General features: G+C 41.6%; 3 protein-coding genes across 4 annotated transcripts in view; 1 reads left to right on the forward strand and 2 right to left on the reverse strand.

Moving 5' to 3' along the window:
* The window catches only part of LOC137084473 (uncharacterized), a 31,476-nt gene extending 15,225 nt beyond the window's left edge, over positions 1-16,251 (reverse strand). The window contains 1 exon segment of the mRNA XM_067450744.1: positions 12,313-16,251. Within this exon segment, the coding sequence (XP_067306845.1) occupies positions 12,313-16,150 (3,838 nt within the window). The 5' untranslated portion in view covers positions 16,151-16,251.
* The window catches only part of lipt2 (lipoyl(octanoyl) transferase 2), a 571,631-nt gene that overhangs the window by 398,302 nt on the left and 145,589 nt on the right, over positions 1-27,740 (forward strand). The window lies entirely within an intron of this gene.
* On the reverse strand, positions 16,275-19,300 carry LOC137084145 (uncharacterized). Of its 2 annotated transcripts, XM_067450116.1 has the most exons (5): positions 19,095-19,294; positions 18,952-19,020; positions 18,795-18,868; positions 18,154-18,705; positions 16,275-17,630 (listed from the first exon to the last, which is right to left on the reverse strand). In XM_067450116.1, exon 5 carries the CDS (start codon positions 17,527-17,529, stop codon positions 16,456-16,458), a length of 1,074 nt encoding a protein of 357 aa, XP_067306217.1. In that variant the 5' UTR covers positions 17,530-17,630; positions 18,154-18,705; positions 18,795-18,868; positions 18,952-19,020; positions 19,095-19,294; the 3' UTR covers positions 16,275-16,455. The 2 variants fall into 2 exon arrangements, with proteins under 2 accessions (XP_067306217.1, XP_067306218.1); XM_067450117.1 differs by lacking the exons at positions 18,795-18,868; positions 18,952-19,020 and having other exon boundaries at positions 18,154-18,310; positions 19,283-19,300.

Consider the following 27,740-nt stretch of genomic DNA (forward strand, 5'->3'; position numbering starts at 1 on the left):
TTACAAAACCAGACCTCATTGACAGAGGAGCAGAGAGTGATGTTTTGAACATTGTCCAGGGAAAAGTCGTTCCTCTCAGCAAGGGCTACATTATTGTGCGCTGTCGAGGTCAGAGTGACATAAATAACAAAATCCCTCTTGCTGAAGCCATGGACATAGAAATGGAATTCTTTAGGAACCACCGTTACTTCAGGTAATTATACATTTTATAATAATCACAATAATTATAATAATATATATTTATTTTATTTATTTTTCCATGGCAGTGCTCTACTGAATGATGGTAAAGCATCTACTCAATGCCTGGCTGACAAACTAACCAAAGAACTGGTTGATCATATCAAGGCAAGGACGCTCTAAATGATTATGCTCTTAGCCTTTTCTGCAATAGATTTGTCTTGTTTTATGTAATACTCAATAATATCCATAACAACATCTAAACAGGGATAATTTTAGTGAGTTGAGTGGTCACCGTTTAATTTAATAGTAGTCACTAATTTAATAGGAGGGTTAAATAGTATTTAGTATATAAACCCTATTCCAAAAAAGTTGGGACACTGTACCCATTATGAAAAAAAAGAAATGCAATAATTTACAAATGTCATAAAATTATTTTTAATAATATAGATAACATATAAAATGTTGAAAGTGAGATATTTTGAAATGTCATGCCAAATATATTGGCTTATTTTGGATTTCATGAGAGCTACACATTTCAAAAAAGTTGGGACAGGTAGCAATTAGATTCCGAAAAAGTTAAATGTACATATAAGGAATGGCTCGAGGACCATTTTGCAACGTATTAGGCCAATTAGCAACATGATTGGGTATAAAAAGAGTTCAGAATTCAAGATGGTCAGAGGATCACCAATTTCTGTGCATAAGGGTCAAGGCCAGAAAACCATACTGGATGCCGTGATCTACTGGCCCTTGGATGGCACTGCATCACATACAGGAATACTACTGTAATGGAAATCACAACATGGGCTCAGGAATACTTCCAGAAAACACAATCCACCGTGCCATTCGCCATTGCTGGCTAAAACTCTATAGGTCAAAAAAGAAGCCATATCTAAACATGATCCAGAAGCACAGGCGTTTTCTCTCGGCCAAGGCTTATTTAAAATGGACTGTGGCAAAGTGGAAAACATCCCGGTTACGTCTGTAACCTTAGTTCCCGGAATAGGAACGAGACGCTGCGTCACCGCTATGGTAACGCCTCTGCGTGATTGCGTCGTGAAGCACGTATGTAATCAGTCCAATGGAGAGACGGAACGTCATAGACGGTTGACGTCATCGACCCGGAACTATACAGCCTGCCGGCAAACACACGCCCCCAGCTTCTGAAAAGGCCTGAAACAAGCCGCTAGAGGGCATGCGGGGAGTATGGCCGGGGGACGCAGCGTCTCGTTCCTATTCCGGGAACTAAGGTTACAGATGTAACCGGGACGTTCCCGTTCAAGGAACTCGAGCTGCGTCACCGCTATGGGAACGAGAATACCCACGTCCCCATACGAGCGGGGTGCCCGCCTGTTGAATTGTCTAAGGAATGAGCACCCGAGCCCCAGGAGTAGAAATTATGTCTAGTTCGTAGAACCTGACAAAGGTATGAGGCGAAGACCACCCTGCCGCATCACATACATCTTGCAGGGGGGCCCCTGCCAAGAGAGCCTGAGAGGCCGCCACACCCCAGGTAGAGTGGGCCTGCACAGCCAAAGGAGAAGGCTGCCCGACCACCACATAAGCGAGTGAGATGGACTCGACCACCAACTTGCTTATCCTCTGCTTCAAAACTCCCCCCCCATCGGATGACCCGCGAGGGCTCTCCACGCCCCGGCGCTCGGGCGGGGTTGGTGGATTGACACTGTGAGGATGCCGAGGACAGACGGGTACCGTGAAATGAGGTAAACACCTTCTGCCCCCAGAGGGGATGACCCTCACAGCCCTGAACGCCGTAGCGTACAGACTTCTTCGATGCCGCCTTCCTTGAAATAATAACTGTCCTCAGATCAGTTTTCCCCTTAGAAGGCTGCGAGATCGCCGACCATTAGCCCATTAGTGGCGATGCTCTGTTTTTGTTGCGCCACATGCGAGGAGTTCATAAAAATAAAATACTTCTGTGTATGACCAGGTCTTTGCCATAGTGTTTTAATTCTCTTTTCTTTTAAAACCCATGGCATCGAATGACCATCTTTACCATTTATTTTTATGGAAGATAGGCTGATAATATCTAGCTTCTCAAAGTCAGATAAACCCTTTAATTCCTCAGAATTAAAGCCATAATCACCCATCAATGAACATGGTCCGAATGATAGACTGAAAGAAATGGACTGCATTTATATAGCACTTTTATCCAAAGAGCTTTACATTTTTGCCTCACATTCACCCATTCATACACCGACGGCGATGTCAGCCATGTAAGGCTCCATTCAGCTCGTCAGGAGCAGCTGGGGTTAGGTGTCTTGCTCATGGACACTTCGACACTTGGTCAGGTGGAACCGGGGATTGAACCACCAACCATCTGGTTTGTAGACAACCTACATGAACCACTGAGCCACTGCCACCCCTCGACAGAAAGAACATATCTAACTCCTCAAAGTCAGATTATATTAATTTAAATTCCTCAGAATTAAATCAGCCATAATCACCAGAAGATACTGTTTATATATTTATACATACGGAATCGTCATCTACACGCTGCCTCAGCAAACGCGAGATACGATCCGAATACAACATATTTGGCTTTCATCCCTCGAGTTCCTTGAACGGGAACTGATGTGTGGTCAAACGAATCAAAATTTGAAGTTCTTTTTGGAAAACTGGGATGCCATGTCATCCGGACTAAAGAGGACAAGGACAACCCAAGTTGTTATCAGTGCTCAGTTCAGAAGCCTGCATCTCTGATGGTATGGGGTTGCATGAGTGCGTGTGGCATGGGCAGCTTACACATCTGGAAAGGCACCATCAATGCTGAAAGGTATATCCAAGTTCTTGAACAACATATGCTCCCATCCAGACGTCGTCTCTTTCAGGGAAGACCATGCGTTTTCCAACATGACAATGTCAGACCACATACTGCATCAATTAAAACATCATGGCAGTGTAGAAGAAGGATCCGGGTACTGAAATGGCCAGCTTGCAGTCCAGATCTTTCACCCATAGAAAACATTTGATGCATCATAAAGAGGAATATGCGGCAAAGAACACCTAAGACAGTTGATCAACTAGAGCCTGTATTAGACAAGAATGGGACAACATTCCTATTCCTAAACTTGAGCAACTTGTCTCCTCAGTCCCCTGACATTTGCATACTGTTATAAAAAGAAGAGGGGATGCCACAGAGGGGTAAACATGGCCTTTTCCCAACTTTTTTGAGATGTGTTGATGCCATGAAATTTAAAATTAACTTATTTTTAAAATCAACTTATTAACTTATTTTTCACAATTATACATTTTCTCAGTTTAAACATTAGATATGTCATCTATGTTGAATTCTGAATAAAATATTGAAATTTGAAACTTCCACATCATTGCATTCTGTTTTTCTTCACAATTTGTACAGTGTCCAACATTTTTTGGAATCAGGTTGTAATATAAAACATAATATATAACAAATATAACATTATATTTTCTTATCGATAGAAATCGCTACCCTACTTAACTGAGCAGATCCAGACTAGACTACTCAGTGTTCAAAGGGAGCTTAAAAACTACGAGCAGGGTCCACCTATTGAAGAAGAACTGATGGGACCTTTTCTCAGTGAGGTAATAGCTCTGAAAGTACAGCACATTATTTATCCTTCTTACAATGTTATCTGTCCATATCCATCCCACACATAATCATGCCACTTTTTTCACTTTTTCTTTTCCCTAGATAATAATGGAGTTCAGTGATCAAATAGATGAACTGAGTAGAACAGGACATTCAAAAGAGAAAAATATGTATGCACTTCTACGTCCTGCTTTCAAGAAATGGGACACCTACCTAAGAAGCACTGAAGTATCATGTGAGTCAAGATGATAAAACCATGTGCGTTTTGCAGGATTGTACCAAATCCCTTAAAGGACACCTCCGGTGAAAAGTGAACCTAGGGGTAATTGGTAACAGAGTAGATCTTTTTCTGGGATGCGTTTTTGTGTAAATCGAATGTAAAGAGTTTTATCTCTAAAAACAGATTAGCTTATAACGCTTGTCTATGGGACACGGAGTAGTAAATTTAATTGCTAGTTAATATCACTAACAAGGCTCAAAATAGCCTCACACTAACACAGTAGCATAATGAGGGTCCCTATATGCAAACTGAAGCATTGAGAACTTTGTAAGTGTACAAACAGTTTAATAAAAAGATACTTTATAAAGACAGTACATTATGCTTATACAGGCAGGAACCATCTTGGAAAACAGTCTTGACAAGTCGAGCCATGAACGCTGCGCTAAGTGATGAACTGTGACTTGGACTCTCATATGGTCCGTTGTTTTCGGAAGAAAGTTAGAAAACCATATATTTTAATAAACAGATATAATTCATGCATTTCCATGTATTTATATTTCACAAGTTTAATTCCCATCGACCAGCTCACTTAGCACAGCATTCGTGACTCGATTCGTCGAGATGGTTTTCCAAGATGGTTCCTGCCTGTATACTCCTAATATACTGTCTTTATAAAGTATCTTCTCATTAAACTGTTTGTACACTTACAAAGTTGTCCTTTGAAGAGTACATAACACACACGGTTTCGGATAGTCTCATTTTAATCTTGAGTACCTATAAAGTAGTATTGCAATCTTCATATCTCCTAAGAGTCTTTAGTTTTTTTCATCTTTATAAAAGACAGATGCACTTTCCCGATTCTTTCCGAGCTTGTGCAGGCGTGCAGTGGGTGGAGCTAAAGAGTCACAAGCGCACACACACACACACACACACACAAACACACACACACACACACACACACACACACACACACACACACACACACACACACACACACACACACACACAAAACATCATGGCATTATCCCTGGATAACTTTCGATTCACTATATATTCGTGTTGTTGACAATATATGTTCTTACCAACAATTTATTGCCAACAAAACAGAAATTTGATGCGGTTTCGACTGATGACTGTGAACAAGCAAACACATAATTCTGTTGCTGCTCCGAAAAAAACAATCTGCAACCACTGTTTCCTTAATGCTGGGTTATTTGGGAAGCTGAACAAGGTTATCTCTCCCTCACAAACAAACAAAAAAACAAACAAACACTTCTTTAGTGACATTGTTGATTTTGTGGTCTAAAAACAAAGTGACAGCGCTGCCGACGGCTTCCGGACGAAGCTTGTTGATGGACTCTTGCTCTCGCTCTGGTTGATGTGTGCATTTTTTTACATTTTGGCCATGTCAGAATACTTGAAATAGCATTAGACCCCTCTTTAACCAAACCTTCTCTATTTGTTTTTACAAATGAAGTCAAAGAAAAAGTGATGGAAATGATAGACAAGTATAATGAGCTGCATCGTGGCAGAGAACTGCTTACGTTCAGTGACTTCAGTGACTTTGAATATGTTATCAAAGAACATGTGGCAGCTCTTCAAGAGCCAGCTATGGAAACACTTAAGGATGTACGAGGTCAGTGTATATTTTCTAAATATACAATTTAATTAGCTATTTTTAGCAATAAACTATTTAATTTAATGCACTTCAGAGTAACTCTAAAATAGGTTCAAGTTTCAGGACTCATAAAAAAACTAATAAAAAATGTCATATCGAATTCTTAATGTAAATGTTAAGTTTGATGCATTTTGTTTTATATAACAATTTTCCCTCTTGCATTAAACTAAAATTTTATTTCAGAGATTGTTCAAAATATGTTCAGAGAGATATGTTATTTATCTTTTGACCAGTACCCTCCACTAAGATACATTATATCTGTAAGTATATTTATTATTATTATTATTAGTAGTAGTAGTAGTAGTTGTAGTAGTAGTAGTAGTAGTAGTCGTATGTTTATATTATGCACTGTATTATGTTGTGCTCCTCAGAAAATGATTAATGAAATTCAGTCAAAACAAGAAGTCAAAGTGGAGAAAAGAATCAAGGAGTTCATTGATATGGAGCAACTGGTCTTCACTCAGGACAAGGTGTTACAAAAGAAACTCAATGTCTCTGACATCCCTCAGAAGGCTAGGATGGACTCTAGTGACAAGAACCTCAATGATGATGACCTCATTTTAAATTCTAAAGGCTGTGCATTATTGGACTCAAGAAATCTAGTTCCAGACAAATTGGTTCTCTATTATGAGGTAGGTTACAACTCATACTCTGAAATGTATTCATTTAATGACAGGGAATTTATAGTCATTAGTTTACTCATTGTATAAATGTGGTTAAGTGCTAATGTTGCGTATGGACTGTAATATCTAAATGGGCTTTAACATGTACTTTTAATGCCACTAGTGTCACCAAATAAAATTGCAAAGAATCAATACATCTGGCACGGGTCTAGTTCTACGAATGGCTAATGGCTAACTTAAAGGGGTGATGAATTGTGCCTTTGATATATAAAAGGTAAAGTTTCTGAGCTGAAAACTTTTTGAGAAGCTTTTATTGACACCAGGCCCACCAAATGACAAATATTATATGTCGACCTTTGATGTCACAGAATGCAAAAACGCTGTCTCAATAGATAAATATGCTTCTGTAACCCCGCCCACCGACTTGTGGAGCTAAACGGATCGCGCTACCGAGCAGTAAACATGCCGAAGATAGCAAGATATTGCGCTATTCCTGATTGCGGAAAAACGCAGTCCCTCCATAAGCTTCCTTCGGATTCTAATATTTGGAATTAGTGGTTGAACTTCACAGTTCCAGCTCACGTGCATAAGACATTGCACGTTTGTTTGTTTCATTTAACTGCAGAATCGTTTGTAAACAAGACACAGGTCGATGCTGGATTTGCAGACATATTGAGATTAATTGATCATTCTATAACTGATCCGACAGGAATGGTGCAACACACTTATGTGAGTAAAACGTTTTTTTTTTTCTATGTGATAGTATTGCATTGTTACAGATCATTTTGATAATGTGTGCGTGTCTAACTGAACGCTGTCACAGGCTGGAGAAGCCTTTATTTGTTGGTTCATTGCGATTCGGGATCAGACTCAGACATTTATGGGCCAGGGCTCGCAAATCCCAACGTCCTGGGGCTAGTGTTTTCCAGATGGGCTACCAAAACATAAGCCGGTCCGCAGGCTGGTAAACCTTAACCCCTTGCCTGTCACCCCCCATTTTGGCAAATGAGGCATTTTGACATAACACAAATAAAAGGGCTGGTGCTCGTAAGTCTTTATGAGTAGACACATAAGTAACACATATCTAGAAAGCCAACACTTAAGAGTTTACAATTCAAGACTCAGAATAACTCAGACTGTTTTAAATATGAAGATATATAGGCTCAAACACTGAAAGAAATTAAAGTATATTTTTTAAATGTATAAAAATATTATGTGACTTCTAGTATAACAACTTATAACCACAACTAATGTGAAGCCAAATGCTGCCAAAAGCCACTAATGTGGCCATGCTTCATTTCAAATCTGAGGATCTCTAAAATCATGCATTGACTCAATACTGATTATTCTTTTGTATTAATTATTTTATTTATATTGAAGCATAATAACCTATTTAGGCATTCTGAATTGGCCATCATTCATTCCAATTTACATTAAAACCTACTATCTAAAGTCTTTTGGGCAACAGACAAAAAAGCATACTGTTGGTACGTTATGTGAAATATAGCTCCTGGCATGACAGGTGCATTAGAGCTACAGTTAGTATCAAGCATACTGTGGGATTCAGTGATGTTCAATGATGTTAAAATGTTTTATATAGCATTTCACGAGTTCACATTTACATCCATTAAATAGAGTAAAGATTATGCGTATTTGGCGTGCTGTCCGGGGAGGGCAATTTTGCCCGAACCCAGAGTAACGGATGTTGTTTAGTGTATGTATGTGATCAGAAAAAAAAGAGAACACGTGACTGGCTTTTGATTCTTGTTGATATTCTATTCAAAATATTGTTAATAACGGATCGATTATAATGCACTCCTGACATAAATTATTAAAAGAAGTTATTGTCACTGCAACCTTATTTTTTCATAAACATTGGTCAAATAACTAAGCTGAAGGCTTTAATCTTTATAATTATACCAAGTTTTTCCAGATGAAGTTAGAGTGTGATGTTTTAAAGTGTTTTGAATGTTGACATCAGTAATCTGGGGCCGTCTGCGATCTTTGACTGGTAAGGCGTTAAATAGTGAAATAACATTCCTTTCTTGATCTGCGTTGTTCACTCTCTTGACTTTATATTTAAAGGGTGTGCATACGCTTGTGTGTGTGTGTGTGTGTGTGTGTGTGTGTGTGTGTGTGTGTGTGTGTGAGCCTGTTTATGTGGTTTATGAGGACACAAATTTGTATAACTACATGGGTATTACACTGGTATTACACTATAAATGTGGTTTATGAGGACATATCAAATGTCCTCATAATTCAAATGGCCTTAAAAACATACTAAATTATGTTTTTTGAGAAAGTAAAAATGCAGAATGTTTCCTGGGATGGGTAGGTTTAGGGGTAGGGGCAGTGTAGGGGGATAGAAAATACGGTCTGTACAGTATAAAAACCATTACGCCTATGGAGAGTCCCTGTAAACCACATAGACCAACATGTGTGTGTGTGTGTATGTGTGTGTGTGTGTGTCAGTGCAATACGTGCCTATATCCACAGATCGGGCAGGCCAAGTAATAAAAAAAATATATATTCCAATCAATCGCGGGTGGATGAGAGACAAATCATTGTGTTTGTTTGACAGAGACGTTTTGCGAGCCCTGTGAGAGAATCATTCCGGTTGCGGCTTTCAAAACAATCCCTTACGTGAACTGACAGGGGAGCAGAAGCTCATTAAATATGCAAATATTATCCAATCAAAACCGTGGGCGTTTACTTCCAGGCTACAGTGCGGCACGGCCATCAAAACCCAGCGTTTTGGAGAGAGACTCAAAACCAGTGTAGAAAAAGGTTCTTTATGTTCCATGAAGGATATATCAGTTACATATTTAACTTTGGTTCTTTGAATAGGTTTATTCAATGCTGCATCAGTAGCTGACATTATAGGAATATCCTCTGGTGTCACGATTGACTAAAACTCCTCAGAAGTCGAGGTGACAGTAGACAAAACACCATCACAAATCCAAAGTAAACGAAATCACACTGTGAGACTCCAAACTTGGATACAAATCCTTGGAGGGTTAGCTGATTTTCCTTCCTCAAAAAGAAGATAAGGAGAACAAAAAAAAAGTTTTTGCAGTGTGGGAAAATAGATGCTATGCATACATGCTGAAAACCCAAGAACTTAAGTGTGTGAAGACAATTTGTGTCCTCGCTCATAATGAATTGTCCTCACAAATTGTCCAAACACAGTCTATTAAGGTCCTGAATGGGCAGATAAACCTTCTTGAAGAAGAGAAATCTGAGCTCTGATGACACAGGCAGTCCCTTATGAGGTGTCAGTGATGCAATGCTTCAGTGATTCTTTAACCAATTGCCATAATTCCTTTCACTAAAAAGTTATTCAAGGAACCAAAAACTAGTCTTCATATGGTGTCACTGTGAAAACCCCATTTTGGTTTTATTTGGCACTTTTATGTTTATGATTAGATCAATAATCAGTTAATCATTTTAAATTGAGTCGGTATGTGCAAACAAACCACACATTGCCAGTGCATTGGCACTAGAGATGCATCAAAGGGATCATTGTAAAAGGCAACCAACTTCAAAAGGTGGATCAAATGTGTTTATTTCCCAAGTGAATGTTATAGTAATGCATGTCCTGTCTCCATACAGATCGTCTATCAACGCCTTACGGACTATGTGCCCATGCTGTTAATTCTGTTCATGCTGAAGGATGCAGCTAAGACACTGCGGCATCAAATGCTAGAATTGAGGAACGGGGCAGATGTGGTCAAACTGCTGAGTGAAGACTCAGAGCGAGGACGCCGGAGAGCTGATCTAAAGAAGCGCCTAGAACGCCTCACACAAGCTCAAAAACTGATAAGCAAAAGACTCTGAGACATCTTTGTCAAACATAAGGGATATGCATAAATTAAGCATCATGGCTGCAGAAACTGGCCATTAGATATACTTTAATTAGCTTATAATTACTATTATTTACCTTATTTCAGTTTAGTAATTCTATCAGTTAAATCAGTAACAAAGAATGTAAGGTACATTTTCCAAATCTTGGCTGAATGGAAATTGTACAGTAGGCTAATGTAATGTAGTCACATTCGGTTATCATATTGACATTATCAAACCAAACTGACATAAAATCCATAATTATAATAACATTTTTTTAATAACAATATCAACCAGTGTATACATCAACGTGTTTTGATTCATAGAATTACGTAATTTTTTAATAATTTATACTACATCTTGTAGATCAAAGATAGCCACACTATGATCATGTTTAATTCTTGTGGAACACATGAACTGATGGGTATCTTACTGTATTGCAATATTTGTTACAAGTTTCTGCCAAATGCATACATGTAAATCTGACCTGAATCTTTGTTTTGTTTTAATAATATTCTAATACGAATGTGGCATGAGCCGGAGAGAACTGTACAGCTTGACACACACACACAAGCTCAAGTTTAACTACTTATAGAAAATGCGACTACGCCACCTGGGAGGGTTTCACCCAGGAAATAGAATTAAACCCCACAATTTGTTATTAGGTCACACAGGTTCGACTCTCTTATAAAGAAATGTGGGCAGGAAACGTGGGCATCATATAAAAATACAAAAGTTTTATTCACAAATTGAATTCAAGATAAACAAATCACTTAAAATGAGCTCTGATATGTGCCATTCATAACAGCACTCTTTCTGGTGACTACAACAAATTAACACAAACGGACAAGAAAGAAAAGAAACGTTAAACAAAACCCAGTTACACAATTTCCAAATAAACAAAACAAAACAAAATAGAATATAATTAATTACAGGGCTGGGGTTACCCACCGGAGTGATTGCTACACTAGTAATCCAAAAATCACGCTTCCACACCACCGTGAACTCAGATCACACACTCGTATACTTCAGAAGTGTCACACGTCAAACGTTGTAGCAGCACCACCACCACCACAAAGATCATTCACCCGTGGGACCCCAGCTCCTGAAAAAAAATCATAAACAAAATAAGTCTCACAAACAAATAAATAAAAGACAGTCACAATTCCACCATAAACGATGGTCAACAGTCACCACAGTACCGTACAGGTGACAACATAGAAATCTTGAAAAGGAAAACAACAAAAACTCATTAAAAGTTTGGGGGACAGGTCTCAGAAAGGAGCACCCACGTTGACCTTGGGCCAGCTCCAACAACAGCACGATCCTCCACCCCAAAAGTAACCCAAAAAAAAGATGATATGATTTAAAACTAAATCACAGAAACCAGAGGCAGCAGCAGAAGTCCCCCTAAATAGTTGTAATCCGATGTCGTTAGTACGGCACGCAAAAAAAGGAAAAACCAGGCAGTAATAAACAGCCAGGACGAAAGGGAGAATCCTATAACAAATATAAACACAAACAAACAGGATTATTATAAAATCGCGCATCACATGCCCAAATTCCCCACCCGGTAAACCCAACAAAACTTACCCAACACGGATAGATGAGTTTTACAATCAGTTCACCACTCAGGATACACAGCCTTCAAATAACCCGCCGGTAAACTGAAGTACAGGGACTGCACATTACTCAAACCACCCGCCCCTCAGTGAAGCTAGACATCGTTTACTTTAAAACTTCCTCCTACCTGAAGGGAGGGCAGAAATCGCATCCAAAACAGCATCCGACGGAGAGACACAATTGAGGAAAAGACAGGCTGGTGTACAACAAGCAAACGATTAGTACAATGGAAAATAAGTTAGCAAAATGCTACGTGCTAACAGCACATACCTAGAACCGCTGAAGCAAACCGACAACAAGGGGAGGATACGGACGTGACGCATCCCAGGCTCAAGCCAATCAGCCTTTAAATAGTACATACTCGCTACTGATTGGTGGACATAAGTGTCAATCACCACCCTTACCTCATTCATACTCGCTACTGATTGGTGGACATAAGTGTCAATCACCACCCTTACCTCATTCATACGGTCACAATCCACCCCCAGCTTCTGCATCGTCGCCCCGACGGTGAACCAAACCAAAACCTACTCCAACCGTCAGTCCCAAGGACGGAACCAAGCCGCAGCTGTACTACCCACTACACTAGACACCATACCTACCCCCACTGATCGTGGGAGGTGATGTACATTAGCATGCTGCCCAGCAGTACTTCTTCCAGTCCTCCTAACCACACTCTCACCCCTCAGAATAGAGTGTGAAGGCGGGTCCATTACTGGCTGCACATTCACCTCTACCTCCGGAATTTTTTTTGATCCCTGGACTTCAGAGGCCTGAGGTTCAGACTGAACTATAGCCCAAGGTGCTTGCCTACTATTAACCTGCGGTGTTTCTGGCACCAGGACAAACAAATCTCCCTCATCTAACTCTTCTCCCCGAGGCCGCACAGGTTCCACTAAGGGAAAATCTTGCACTATGGGGGAGGAGTTCATACCAATCTGGGGTTTCAACAAAGATCGATGCACATGCTTTAGCTTACCCAAGTCTGTGGTGGGAGCAATTGTATACACCACACCTCCTTCCTTAGGTTCCTTCAAAACCTGGTACACCACTGAGCTCCACAGGTCGTGGATTTTATGTCGACCTCTCACGCCATAATCGCGGAGATATACCAACTGACCCTCCTTCAGTGGTGATTCTCGTACCTTCAGATCGTGCCTGGCCTTTCGGCGGTCAGCAGCGGCCCCCAAACGCTCACGAGCACCCTGAAAAGCCACCTGTAAACGATCCTGATGCTCCAGGACCCACCGATGAACACTACCTGCCAACGGCTCTTCCACTCTACCGAGCAGGAAGTCGACTGGAAGTCTAGGCTCCTGCCCAAACATCAAAAAATATGGGCATTCCCCTGTAGCTTGGTGAGGGGTAGTGTTGTAGGCGAACAGTACCTGGGGAAGACAAGATGGCCAATCCCCCTTCTTTGACACCGGCAAGGTGCGCAAGAGATTGTGCAACGTTCTATTGAACCGTTCGCACTGGCCGTTTCCAGCCGGATGGTATGGAGTAGTGCGTGACTTTTGCACTCCATATAAGCAACACAGCTGCTGAATGAGAGCTGACTCAAAGTTACGGCCTTGGTCCGAATGGATACGGCCCGGCACCCCAAATTTACAAAACCATTCAACAACCAGAACCTGTGCCACAGTCTCAGCGCGTTGGTTTCTAGTGGGTACAGCCAAGGTGTATTTGGTGAAAATATCGGTCATGACCAACACAGTCTCAACACCGGAACTTGAGGGTTCCAACACGGTAAAATCCAAGGCCAGAATCTCATTTGGCCGTGCAGCCAGCAGGTGTCCCATGAAACTAACGGGGGCAGGCTGGACACCCTTGGCACACTGGCACCTCTCACACTCATGGCACCACCGGGCAATGTCTGAGGACATCCCTGGCCAATAACACCGTTGCCACACCAGCTGAGAGGTGCGCTCCACCCCCTGGTGCCCGTGCTGTTGGTGTAATTGCGTCAGCACCTCTTCCTTCATGGCCGCCGGCAATAGTACTTGGAGGATCTCCTCTCCACCATCCGGGCGAAACACCCGACGATGAAGCACCCCCTCCTTCTCCACCAGGCGATCCCACTGTCGAAACAAAACCACAGCATACCTAGAAAGTTCCTTACGCTCCTCAGAGCTGGGAGGTGATTTCCGCCTCCAGAACACCAGTAGCTCTGCGATAACTGGATCGGCCTGCTGCTGAGCAGACATATCACTGGCGGAATAACCAGGAAATGATACGATCTGGTTTACCTGAGTCACTAATCTGCCTTGGTCGACTTGTCGCAACGCAACAGGAACAGTGACGCCTGGGCACAAATCCTGAACCCCCACCACAGGTGGATTCTGGCGTGACAAGGCATCAGCATTGCGGTTGCTCTTACCTGATCTATACTTAAGCTCAAAGTCAAAGGCCGCCAACTGGGCAGCCCAACGCTGTTCCATTGCACCCAACTTAGCTGAGGTCAGGTAGCTAAGAGGGTTATTATCTGTGTAGACTACACACTTGTGTCCCAGCAGGTACTCCCGGAACTTCTCGGTCATGGCCCACTTGAGCGCAAGAAACTCCAGCTTCATAGAACTGTAAGTTGAGGTATTGCGCTCAGTGGGCCTAAGACCTCGGCTACCATAAGCTATGGGACGCACCTTACCTTGCTGCTCTTGTGAGAGGACTGCCCCTAACCCCCCATAGCTGGCATCAACCTCCAAAATAAAAGGAAGCGAAAAGTCAGCATAGGCGAGTACGGGGGCTGTGGTAAGTCTATCCTTTAACTCCTCAAAGCCACTCTGACACTCAGCAGACCATGCCTCAGCAAACTCACGAGAACCAGACTTTGACCGCTTTGGGGTTGCCAGCTCCGCCACCAACCTGTGGAGGGGGGCAGCCAGCCTCGCAAACCCCACCACAAAGCGGCGGTAGTAGCTAGCAAACCCCAGAAATGACCGCAAACCTGCAACACCAGTGGGCTGAGGCCACTGAGAAACTGCCTCAATCTTGCCTGGGTCTGTGGAGACCCCTTCTGCTGAGATCACGTGGCCCAAGTACTGCACTTCACGTTTGAAGAAGGCACACTTGGACAACTTGGCCTTCAAACCTTCCCTGAGTAACCGGCTTAAGACTACCTCCATTCGAGCTAGGTGTTGGTCAACTGAAGAGGAGAAAACAACAATGTCATCAAGGTATAAGAGGAGAGACTGGCACTGTTGGTCCCCAAACAACCGTTCCATTAATCTTTGGAAGGTGCTGGGGGCGTTACAAAGCCCAAACGGCATCCTGTTCCATTCAAAGAGCCCAAATGGAGTACAGAAAGCTGTCTTGGGTCTATCTACCTCCCTAACAGGAACCTGGTTGTACCCACTGGCAAGGTCCATGGTAGAAAACCAACGTGCCCCTGCCAGGGAGTCCAACGTCTCCTCGATACGGGGTAGAGGAAAAGCGTCTTTCCTGGTCTTAGAATTTAAATGACGGTAGTCTACACGCATGCGCAGACTACCGTCCTTTTTTTTGACCAAAACGATGGGTGAAGCGTAAGGGCTACAACTTTCTCTAATTACCTGGGCCTCAAGCAGTTGGTTAATGTGTGCCTTCACTACCTCGTACTCGGAAGGAGGAATACGCCTATACCGCTGGCGCACAGGGACCTCATCTAACAAGGGGATAGTATGGGAAATAAGATTAGTACATCCCAAATCCCCATCGTGTATGGAAAACACAGATGAATACTTGTCCAGTAGCGCCCTCACCTTACCTTGTTCTTCCACTGACAACACAGATAAGTCAAGTGCCCTGATCTGCTCCTGTACAGATGGAGAAGCCTGCACTACTTGTGTACTCACTCTAGCTGAAACCTCCTGAACTTCAGTGACCTCTGGGGGTAAGCTAACCACATGAACATGGTTGACAGTGCCTACGACCGTGCTAGCATACATAACTACATCTAACGTACCTATATTAACCACAGGCACATAAACTGTGCCATGGTCCACGTGTACCAGAGCAGGAAATGCCAACAAGCCTGCTGGAAGACCAGAATCTGGTGGCTCAAACAATACTGTACCACTTGAATACTGTGCAGAACACGTTACGGCAACCAATTTCATGGTGCCCCCTGGGATGCGACACGCCCGGCGTCCACGCACTTTGACTCGACCCCCCTGATCTGAAGCCGACTGAACATCAACGTAGTGGCAATGCTGTAAGGCCTGGAAAACAGAAATAGGGGCCTGTGATACAACAGGCAAATCAAAGAGATTCGTGCCATGCTGGCCAAAGAGCTCCCGGTAGCAGCGGCTCAGGATGTTCATTCCCACTACCCCAGGAACCTGAGCACACAAACCACCGGGAGGATCTCTGACCACCAGTACTCCACACCCTAAAATCACTTGCCCACACATCTGCACATCCAGCTCTAAATAGCCGATATAAGGAATTGAAAGGCCATTCGCAGCCCGAAGTTGTAACCAATGGCACGACCTAAGCTGTTCCTGACCCCACGACCCGAAATGTGCTAAGAAGCAACTCTCTATAATGGTGGACACCATAGAACCGGTGTCCACCAGGCAAGGTACCATAACCCCACCCATACACACGTCGAGTTGCGGACACGTCGACATTAGACGAGACATAAAATCGGCATTATTTAGAACACCCAAGCCTGTCTTTTCCCCGACCAAGCTGTGGCCCTTCAGCTCAGCGGGAACTAGTTTTCCGACGGCTGCCTGGACTGTGACTGCCCACCCCTCACAACTGCTGAGTCTGCACGTGCTGGTGGAAAACGAGAAGGTCTCCGTTCCTCATCACAATCCCTGGCGAAGTGACCAGGCTGCTGGCACCTTCTACAAATTATTTGATTAGGCCGGGATAAGTGTGAACGCTGTGGATTTTGAATTTGAGCCACACTTTGAGTTAATGGATTTAATTGTTGTTGCTGTTTTTTTAGCATTTCACGCAACTCACTTAATTCAGAAGTTGCCGGGATACTACTTCCCCCTGTATGCTGATGTCCCTGTACCCCATACTGAATACCATAAGCGGAAGGAACTGATTGGCTTCGACCGCGTGCCCCCCCAAGCGTTCCCTCGCGTTCCCAGCGCAGCGCTTCACTGCGAACGTCCAACAACATAGCAGTGGGTTGGCGGCGGACAAACTGTTTCAATTCACGTCGAAGTGCACCATCACTCACATATTCAACAAATTGATCTCTTAATAAAATATCCGCATTAGGCATACCATGGGGTGATTGACATTTCACTTTATCCATAAGATTCAACAGAGCCAGGGAGAACTCCAACAAGGTCTCTCCATTCTGTTGTTTTCTGGAAAATAATGACTCTTGAAGAGCTACATACGAACTTGTGCAACCATACAATTCGCGCAATGCCTGAATAATTTTGTCTGGATCCTCCCTCTCGTCCCTTGGCCGATATCGAATTTCCTCCCTGGCCTCTCCCTCCAAATGATCAACCAAAAAAAATGCTTGATCAACTGAAGAGAGATGGCGAAGCCGCATGCAGGCCTGAGCCTCCTCCACCCATTCCTCGATCATAATACCAGACCTACCGTTAAATTTTGGGCACTTCCGATCACGAGGAACAAAAACAAAACGATTTGTTGCTGATGTACCAGTACTAGTAAGTGAGGGGTCTACAACGCCAGACATAGGAACATTAGATGGACCAGGTTGTGCAATTGGAACTTGCTCCTGTTGCAGTCTTTCATTATCTGCCCTTAATTGGGCCACCAATTCTCTCAACTCGCGCAATTCATCGTCCATAATTGCAAACCACGCAATCACTTACCACTACCGATGGAAATACGAAACTCAGGATTTACTCTTCACACCCACCAAATAAAAGGACTGCTGCTGCCCAGCCTCTGCAAAAGAAAATAGAATACAAAATATCCAAAACAAATACAAAAGCAATACCCACGTCTTCTGCACAACAAAATAGAGACCCTGCCGACTACGCCAGAATGTGGCATGAGCCGGAGAGAACTGTACAGCTTGACACACACACAAGCTCAAGTTTAACTACTTATAGAAAATGCGACTACGCCACCTGGGAGGGTTTCACCCAGGAAATAGAATTAAACCCCACAATTTGTTATTAGGTCACACAGGTTCGACTCTCTTATAAAGAAATGTGGGCAGGAAACGTGGGCATCATATAAAAATACAAAAGTTTTATTCACAAATTGAATTCAAGATAAACAAATCACTTAAAATGAGCTCTGATATGTGCCATTCATAACAGCACTCTTTCTGGTGACTACAACAAATTAACACAAACGGACAAGAAAGAAAAGAAACGTTAAACAAAACCCAGTTACACAATTTCCAAATAAACAAAACAAAACAAAATAGAATATAATTAATTACAGGGCTGGGGTTACCCACCGGAGTGATTGCTACACTAGTAATCCAAAAATCACGCTTCCACACCACCGTGAACTCAGATCACACACTCGTATACTTCAGAAGTGTCACACGTCAAACGTTGTAGCAGCACCACCACCACCACCACAAAGATCATTCACCCGTGGGACCCCAGCTCCTGAAAAAAAATCATAAACAAAATAAGTCTCACAAACAAATAAATAAAAGACAGTCACAATTCCACCATAAACGATGGTCAACAGTCACCACAGTACCGTACAGGTGACAACATAGAAATCTTGAAAAGGAAAACAACAAAAACTCATTAAAAGTTTGGGGGACAGGTCTCAGAAAGGAGCACCCACGTTGACCTTGGGCCAGCTCCAACAACAGCACGATCCTCCACCCCAAAAGTAACCCAAAAAAAAGATGATATGATTTAAAACTAAATCACAGAAACCAGAGGCAGCAGCAGAAGTCCCCCTAAATAGTTGTAATCCGATGTCGTTAGTACGGCACGCAAAAAAAGGAAAAACCAGGCAGTAATAAACAGCCAGGACGAAAGGGAGAATCCTATAACAAATATAAACACAAACAGGATTATTATAAAATCGCGCATCACATGCCCAAATTCCCCACCCGGTAAACCCAACAAAACTTACCCAACACGGATAGATGAGTTTTACAATCAGTTCACCACTCAGGATACACAGCCTTCAAATAACCCGCCGGTAAACTGAAGTACAGGGACTGCACATTACTCAAACCACCCGCCCCTCAGTGAAGCTAGACATCGTTTACTTTAAAACTTCCTCCTACCTGAAGGGAGGGCAGAAATCGCATCCAAAACAGCATCCGACGGAGAGACACAATTGAGGAAAAGACAGGCTGGTGTACAACAAGCAAACGATTAGTACAATGGAAAATAAGTTAGCAAAATGCTACGTGCTAACAGCACATACCTAGAACCGCTGAAGCAAACCGACAACAAGGGGAGGATACGGACGTGACGCATCCCAGGCTCAAGCCAATCAGCCTTTAAATAGTACATACTCGCTACTGATTGGTGGACATAAGTGTCAATCACCACCCTTACCTCATTCATACTCGCTACTGATTGGTGGACATAAGTGTCAATCACCACCCTTACCTCATTCATACGGTCACACAAAGTTCTTATTGAGAATTATCAGAAGTTTATCGATAGCTAATGTTGATGTTTTATTGAAAATGTTTTATTTTATCACCATTATTGTGATCAGTTGTTCCTTGGTTGGGCACTTGAGCCTTGAATTTTATCATAACCATTTGAAATTGTAAAAAATCAGAATCAAATGAGATGGTTACTTATTGCAGGAGTTTTCAACCTTTTAGGATATGCGCCCCCCCAAGCTTGTCTAATTTCATTCGCGCCCCCCACCCACCCCATCCCTATCCCCGGAACATCATTGCTATACAAGTTGTGAAGAGATTCAGTGTTTGGAAGGAAGAAGACAGGGTCGGCGTGACTGCACTCGCACGTTTTATTTACAAAACTCAAATCAAACAAAAGTCGCGCCAACAGTGCATTCACCGTAGCCTTGCTACAGCATACAAAACAATCTCACAATAAAACTATTTCCAATAGTCAGTAACTCATTCCACTCGTCAGTAACTCTTTACACTCGTCAGTATTTCCACAGGATCCGTCAAACTCTCCCGTTACAGACCTTGCGGAACCACTAATATTTCACCTTTAAATTTGTATTACTGAAATACAATAACTTTTGCACAATACATTTTTCGAGTTTCACGTATTATGTCCTGCATATAGCGTGCATAAAAAAAGTTATATTGAACAGTAGTACATAATCTGGCAGCTTACCTAATGTGATGGCTGAGCCTGTTTCTGAGAGCACAACATGCCAATCCGTGGTTTGATACCCGACACAGCTATCCGTAAATCATCATCCACTGTCAATAAGCGTGAGCGATACTTGCTTTTGATGTAAGTTAATATAGAAAATGTTGCTTCGCAGAGCCAAGTTGAGGCAAAAGGCAAAAGTATATCAGTTGCAAGTCTCCACTGACAGCCAGAATTCCGGCAGTGTGTTCGAGTCAAACAGTGTCTTCAAAGTTCGGTCACTTGACAGGTCCAGAAGGGCATCCTGCTGATTTGATGACAGACTCACTGCGCTTTCGATGAAGGGGTTACGAACCCAGTCGTACTGGTTCCAACTATGCTGCTCAGGAAAATACATATTGAAATGTGCAGACAGGGCTTGTAGATGGAGAGTTATTTCTTTTTTTGTATCATCCCAATTAAGCTCATTTTCCGTGAGAAATTCATCCAAGGTTGGGAACATGTCTACATTACCCCCATCAACCTGTCCTCTCCATCGCTCCAATTTCTTCACAAACCCCACAATTTTATCGGACATTGTTAATAGGTTTGAATTCGGGCCCTGAAGAGACGAATTAAGGGTATTGAGTCTATCAAAAATGTCAGACAGGTATGCAAGATCTGTGAGCCACTTTGGGTCAGTAAAAAAATTTGCAAAGGAAGATGCACAATCGAGCAGAAAAAGTCTTAGTTCGTCGCGCAATGCAAATATCCTCTGCAATACTTTACCTCTGGAGAGCCACCGTACCTCCGTGTGCAAAAGTAATGATTCATATTCTGACCCCATTTCTTTGCATAATAGGCCAAATAGTCTTGTTTTTATGGGGCGAGTCTTGATAAAATTGACAATTTGTGTTGCTGTTTTAAGCACAGCGTTCAATTCGTCAGGAAGAGTTTTTGCTGCAAGAGCCTCCCTGTGGATCATACAGTGGGTGAAACGCACATGCGGAGCTACTTCACGAACCAAAGCAGCGAGTCCTTTATTTTTCCCTAACATGGCTCCCGCTCCGTCTGTGCACACACCGACACAGTTGTCCCAACAAAGACCAAGTTCATCCAATTTACCATTGATTTTTTCAAAAATGTCTCTTCCGGTGCATGTTTTTTCCATTGCTGAGCAAAATAACAGATCTTCAAGCAATTTTCTCTCATGACGGTAGCGAACAAATACAAGTAGTTGCGAGGAGTTTGAGATGTCTGTCGACTCGTCTAATTGCAATGGAAAAAAAATTCCGTCCCGTATTCTCTCAATTAGTTGACATTTGATGTCGGTAATACGGCGGCTCATAGTGTTGTCTGATAGTGGAATTTGTTCAACGTCACTGGCAAACTTATCTCCAAACATATTTCTACAGATGGCCATTGCTGCTGGATGAATGAGGCTCTCTGCAATTGTATGGGGCTTTTTATCCTTGGCAACTAAATAAGCCACCTCATATGATGCTGTAAGCGCTTTGACTGCCACAGTGGTTTGGCTGGTCATAGTTTGTTTTTGATTTTTTAATCCTGATTCTTTACGGCGAAAAAAGTCAACCGGTTTATCTTTTAACGTTGAGTGTTTGGTTTGTAAGTGACGTATAAGCTTCACAGGTTTCAAACTGTCATTTGCAAGCACTTCAGAACAGACAACACACTGTGGACGTCGTTCCTGATTTAGTGTGATGCATGTGAATCCGTATTTTATGTACTGTTCGTCATACTTTCGTCGTTTTGATGATCCCAGCAGGCCTTTGGTTTTTGCTATTAATCCTCTTTGCGTGGAAAGCCCGGTTGACGTGGAGGGTTCGACATCAATTTGTGAAAGTTGTACGGGTTCAGTCGGACACTCTTCTTCTTTTTCGCCCGTTTTACCACTGGTGGTATTATTACGTTTAAGCCAACGGTCCATTTTAGTTTTGTTTTTTAATATTTAGCTTGAACTCGATCGCGTCAATTCTCCTCTGTAACTAACAAGGTCGCCTCGCCTGATTAACTGCAGTACTAATCAGATTGCCCCCTCTAGTGGATGAATGAAGATTTGCTATCTTACACTGAATTCACAGTTTCTCGCGCCCCCCTTAACAGGTGATGGCGCCCCCCCTAGGGGGGCGGGCCCCACAGGTTGAAAACCCCTGACTTATTGATGGTGGTATCATCCTCATCTTAGTGTAATCGCTAATCTAAAGTGTGCTGTGAATTACAGTTTTTCTCAATTGCTTAAACACTATTTCTGACACCTTGCTCCATTTTCTGAAACCATTAAACACAAAACCTCCTCTTCAAGCACTATTCACAAAACCTCTGACTCCTCTTGCAAAATGAAACTTTCACCTCAAAACAGTTTTACCTGTGTTCAAAATCAAACACTGCTCTCAAATCCTAAACAAAGTGATCAAAATGATAAACACTATCAAGCAATCAGTAAACAATACAGCAAAAAATAGAAAACACATTGTTCAAAACATAGTTCTCAGGCAGAAGTAAATTTTAATCTCAAAACAAATTTCATATTTTTCTGTCATTGTCTTGTGACCATAGTAGCTCAAAATTGGTCAGAAATTATTACTACTCTGCTTTGCTTTGCAATTTTTTGTTCTTACTCTTGCTTGTAGCCATATTTTTACCAACTCATTCTCATGAAATGCATATACATCACAAATTGTATTTATTGAGCGATTTATACGGCACAATTATTTTTTATGTGCATATGATTTGCATTGTCACCCTATTGGGTAGGTTGAGTTGTTTGGAGTATGTGCACATAACACAATATTAAGGACATATCATATGCACATGAAAACTGCATGCGTAACATATGCACATAAAAACTCATTTTGGCATATAAATCGCACGATAAATACAATTTGTGCTATAGATATGCATTTTCATTAGATTAGGCTGATTTTTACAGTACTGTACTCTGCATCTTACAAACTTGTCCTTTGTTGATATGAACCTGCAACTAGTCAAAATCTATTGAGCAGTCAGTAGCCTAATGTAAACAACTGGAAAGCAACATGTTCAAGGCAATTTGATTTGTTACAGTAATTGTACAGTATACAGCCTACAATGCACTGTACTTATATTGGTTGTCTCATCATTTGAAACAGGTTAAATCAGTTTTGAGTGGTTGTGTTCAATCAATGACATTGTGTTCTACATTTGTATTTGATTGTTGCCACTTGTGTTAACCCATATGAAGGCATGTGCATTAGATTGCTGAATGTGTCTTGACAATGAGAATGTGTTTAGATTTTAGCTGAAAAGTCTAAGTGAGATCTGCAAATTGTGTTTTACCATGTGAAATGGTTTAAGGTATTGACAACAGACTGCACAATTAGCTAAATGAGTTCAGACAACTGAGAAATTTGTTCAGCCGATGGGTTTTAGTGTTTTAGCAATTGAGAAAAACTGTAAATACGCCGATTCATGACCATTTGAATCTTTATTTGAGGATTGAAAATAAACGCGGAAGAGAAGACAATGCTGAATAAAGTCGTAGTTTTTGAAATATTTGGACCAAAATGTTTTTTCGATGCTTCAAGAGATTCTAATGAACTAACTGATGTCACATATGGACTACTTTGATGATCTTTTTATTCCCTTTCTGGACATGGAGAGTAAAGTGTGCATACAATTAGATACGCTCTCGGACTAAATATAACATATCTTAAACTGTGTTCTGAAGATGAACGGAGGTCTTACGGGTGTGGCACGACATTAGGGGGAGTCAATAATGACATCCAATTTAATTTTTGGGTGAACTAACCCTTTAATGCATGTGACATGTCGCACAAACAACCCTGTGATACTACAGTCAATGAAGTCGGAGACAAAAAAATATATAATTGCTTTTATTAAAACTGTTAAATTATTCCAAATGTATTAACCAATATTAATAAAACGGTCCTTAAGGTCAGCTGACCAGCTGGTTTTGACGATTCCTAGAACTAAACGGAGAAGTAGAGACTGAGATTTTGTAGCTATAGCTCTTAAACTTTGGAATGACTAACCCTTTTCTCTCAGATGGGTATGAAATGTATAGCACATTTCATACCCAATGGCAATTCAAAGTGCTTTACATTGAAATTAATTAAAACAGTGGTAACAAATGCATGAGAAAAAAGAATACCATATGGACGAATAAAAATTTAAAAACAAGCATAGTTAAAACAGTTGTAAAGATAATAATAATACAAAAATAATAATAAAAATAAAAAAAGATAAAATAAAATGGTCAGATCCACAGTAATGGTCTGATATGAAAATAAAACATTCTTCAGTTTACAGCCTACATACATGTACCATCTTTATTGGAAAACCTCTCCTTCATTTCTTTCTCAAATATGTTCGTGACATCCATTTTAATCACTATTCCCTGATTTTTACTCAGGAACCTTCTTGTTAAAACCCTTACTCACTCATCATACCCTCCACAGATTTACACATACTCGAACCTTATTGTCAAACTTACTATTTCCATCAAACCCAGTTTTCACTCATCATATTTAACTCAAATGAACATATAAAATAACAATAACCAAAGATAAGAACAAAGGTAAACTAAAACAATTATAAAAAGAATAAAGAGATAAGATACGGTGCAATCAGTCGGACGTACAGTGCTCAGAGCTCATTCAGTAAATGCACAGCTGAACAGATGTGTTTTGAGTCTGGATTTGAATGTGGCGACTGTTGGAGCACATCTGATCTGTTCAGGAAACTGGTTCCAACTGCGGCTGGCATAATAGCTAAAGGCAGACTTTCCTTGCTCTGAGTGCTTGGTATTTCTAACTGACTTCCTGCTGATCTGAGTGATCTGTTGGGTTTGTATTTAATCAGCATATCTGCAATGTATTGGGGTCCTAGCTCATTGAGTGATTTATAAACAAGTAGTAGTACTTTAAAATCGATCCTAAATGTAACTGGAAGCCAGTGTAAAAACCTGAGGACTGGTGTGATATGGTCATATTTTCTGGTTCTGCTCACAATCCTGGCAGCAGCGTTCTGTATGAGCTGCAGCTGTCTAATCAGCCCGACCCAGTTTTCCAGCCTGTCTAGAAGTATGGTGTGGTCAACAGTGTCGAATGCAGCACTGAGGTCGAGTAGAACCAGAATTGATGTTTTGCCTGTATCAGTGTTTAAGCGAATATCATTTATAATCTTTATGAGCGCTGTCTCTGTGCTGTGATGTGGACGGAAACAAGATTGAAAATTGTCAAAGTATCCATTCGAGCGTAAGAATTTGTTCAGCTGACTGAAAATAACTTTTTCAATGATTTTGCCTATGAAGGGGAGATTTGAGATTGGTCTGTAGTTGCTCAGTATGGAGTTATCCAGATTTCTTTTTTTCAGAAGAGGCTTAACTATTGCAGTTTTAAGGGAGTTTGGAAAAGTCCCATAGAGAAGTGAGGAGTTCACCACTTCTAGGAGATCTGCTTCTAAACAGTTAAGCAATATCATCAATTACACTCTTTACTTTTGAGTTAAAGGAGTCAAGGAGAAAATCAACACAGTCTGCAGATATGCTTGGTGTTAGAGATAAACTTAAGGTAAACTTATTTTAGCTTAAGGAACACCTCCTCACATTATAATTGTGATTGTCTTTGTGTGTTTTTAGATATTATACAGCACTGTTTATTGGCCAGTTGTGTAACAGTGCTTAATAAAAAGAACCAACCACAATAAGTGGATTCTGTTCTAACTTGTTATGCAGCATGATCAGATGTGTGCCATAATAAAGTTCAATTTGCACCGTCAGGTGGTTAGATGGGGGAACTTCGGTCGACCTCCTTTGACATGGGTTTGGTCAATTCAGCTAATATAGGGTTGATAAGGTTGATAAGTTGTCATAATTCTTTACCGTCAAAAAAGCAATAAACTTTTACAGCAGCATGTAGCAATCGGTTTGGTCTGAGTCTGGTCTGACAGAGGTGGCAGTCAGAGAATTGCTTTAGCAGAGGGTGGAGAAGAATAATATCAATATATATCATATTCTGTGTGAATGAGTGAGTGTGTGTTAGCCCTCCCTGTGGAGGATTGTCCATGCATCCAGGGTGATTCCCTGCCTCAGAGATGGTGGAATAGGCTCCAGCATCCCAGGCCCCTACAAAGGACAAATGCTTTTGAAGATGGATGGTTAATATTGTGATTTTATATGCAGAGTGTAGTAAAAAAAAAAAACAACAAAAAAGGAAAGTAAACCCTGAAAAATAACCCTCTTTGACAGTGTCACATAACATGCTGTTCAAAACTCACAACGACAATAAAGGAAATAACAGGAAACAGGATCTTTCATAATCTCTCACTGAATAAACCTCTTAACACATAGTCGAAGACGGACAAACACTGAGGGAGAACTGAAGACTTAAGTACACAAGTACAGTAGTAAAGGAGGTAATTATCAAGGCACAGGTGAAAGACATGACTAATAAGACAGACTGGGGAAAACTTGGTCACAGGAACTTTAACCAAAAACACAATAGAAACTCGGGAAGTCTCCTTGGAAGGCGCATTCTCACGCTAGGACGAGACCACAGGGCGTAGTCAGAGGTGGGAGGAGTCATGGTGTTGCAGACTCGATAGAAACACCATTGGGACGACCGGTGAGGATACTGTCACTGAAGATGGAGACACTGGTAGAGCTGTCGGCTATAAAATTACACTTAGTTTTATTATAAAGATAAAAAACCTAGATAAAAAAATGGGAAAAACCCCAGATTAAAAAATCAGAACAACCATATTAGCATGAGTGTAAATTTCATCTAACAGGGGGAGAATAAACTATACTTGTGTAAGGGTGAATCGTCAGTGGTTCTGACTGCAGGGTTGCCGAAAGACTAAAGAAACATTATCAGCAAGATGGTATAAAAATGCTACATTTATTGTCTATAACCACCCACTGCAACTTATACCAAGGACGAAAATAAGTGCAGTTACAGTAGCACAATATGTGGGAGAGCGTTGCTTTAATGTGACTATATTGTATTGCAATAGGAAACACTTCAAAGGCAATACTAAATCAAAACAAATTACTTGTAATTGAAAGAATTTTATGACAAAATTTGGTTATGGTTACACTTAAAACAGATGAATGAGATGATAAAAAGATAAAAACTTATACCATTAATCGTACCCAGCATGTATATAATGTTACCTGAGAGAGAGAGAGAGAGAGAGAGAGAGAGAGAGAGAGAGAGAGAGAGAGAGAGAGAGAGAGAGAGCAAAGAGAAGAGCCAAAGAGAAGAGCCAAAGAGAAGGCCACTAGAAGAGACAGCCAGAGAAAAAGAGGCAGAGCAACCGTTCTAATCCTCTTTTATCCATCCCTTGACCATGTGACTGAAACCCTGAGACATTCAAACTGACCAATCAGACCAATCTTCCCCCACTGTACTACAGATGTGGCACCCATTTGGCCTACAGACCTTCAGCATCTCTTTAGGCTTGTTCGACTTCACCCAGCGGTGCGCAGACCGATCGGCGGCTGACTTGAAGCAGTGCATGCCGGTTAGAAATTTTGTCCGACTTGAGACAGCGCCGACAGCACGTGACTGTGACGTATGTCAACAAAGTACCGCGAGAGCGATTCGAGAGCAGCCAGCTGATGCAGCCGCTGCAGATTCTCAAGGGGAACTGCAGGAGGCTGCTCGAGCTCTGATGACGACACAGCTGATCCATGATTGGCCGATTCACCGCATGACAGCGAACACATGCGTTTTGTGTTTATTCTAAAACCTTACGTTATGCT

Source organism: Pseudorasbora parva, chromosome 8 (genome assembly GCF_024679245.1).
Source record: "Pseudorasbora parva isolate DD20220531a chromosome 8, ASM2467924v1, whole genome shotgun sequence".
NCBI classification, from domain to species: domain Eukaryota; kingdom Metazoa; phylum Chordata; class Actinopteri; order Cypriniformes; family Gobionidae; genus Pseudorasbora; species Pseudorasbora parva.

Bases quoted from the DNA above. Each gene is read 5' to 3' on its own strand.
- LOC137084145 (XM_067450117.1), bottom strand. From the start codon at position 17,529: ATGGACGATGAATTGCGCGAGTTGAGAGAATTGGTGGCCCAATTAAGG.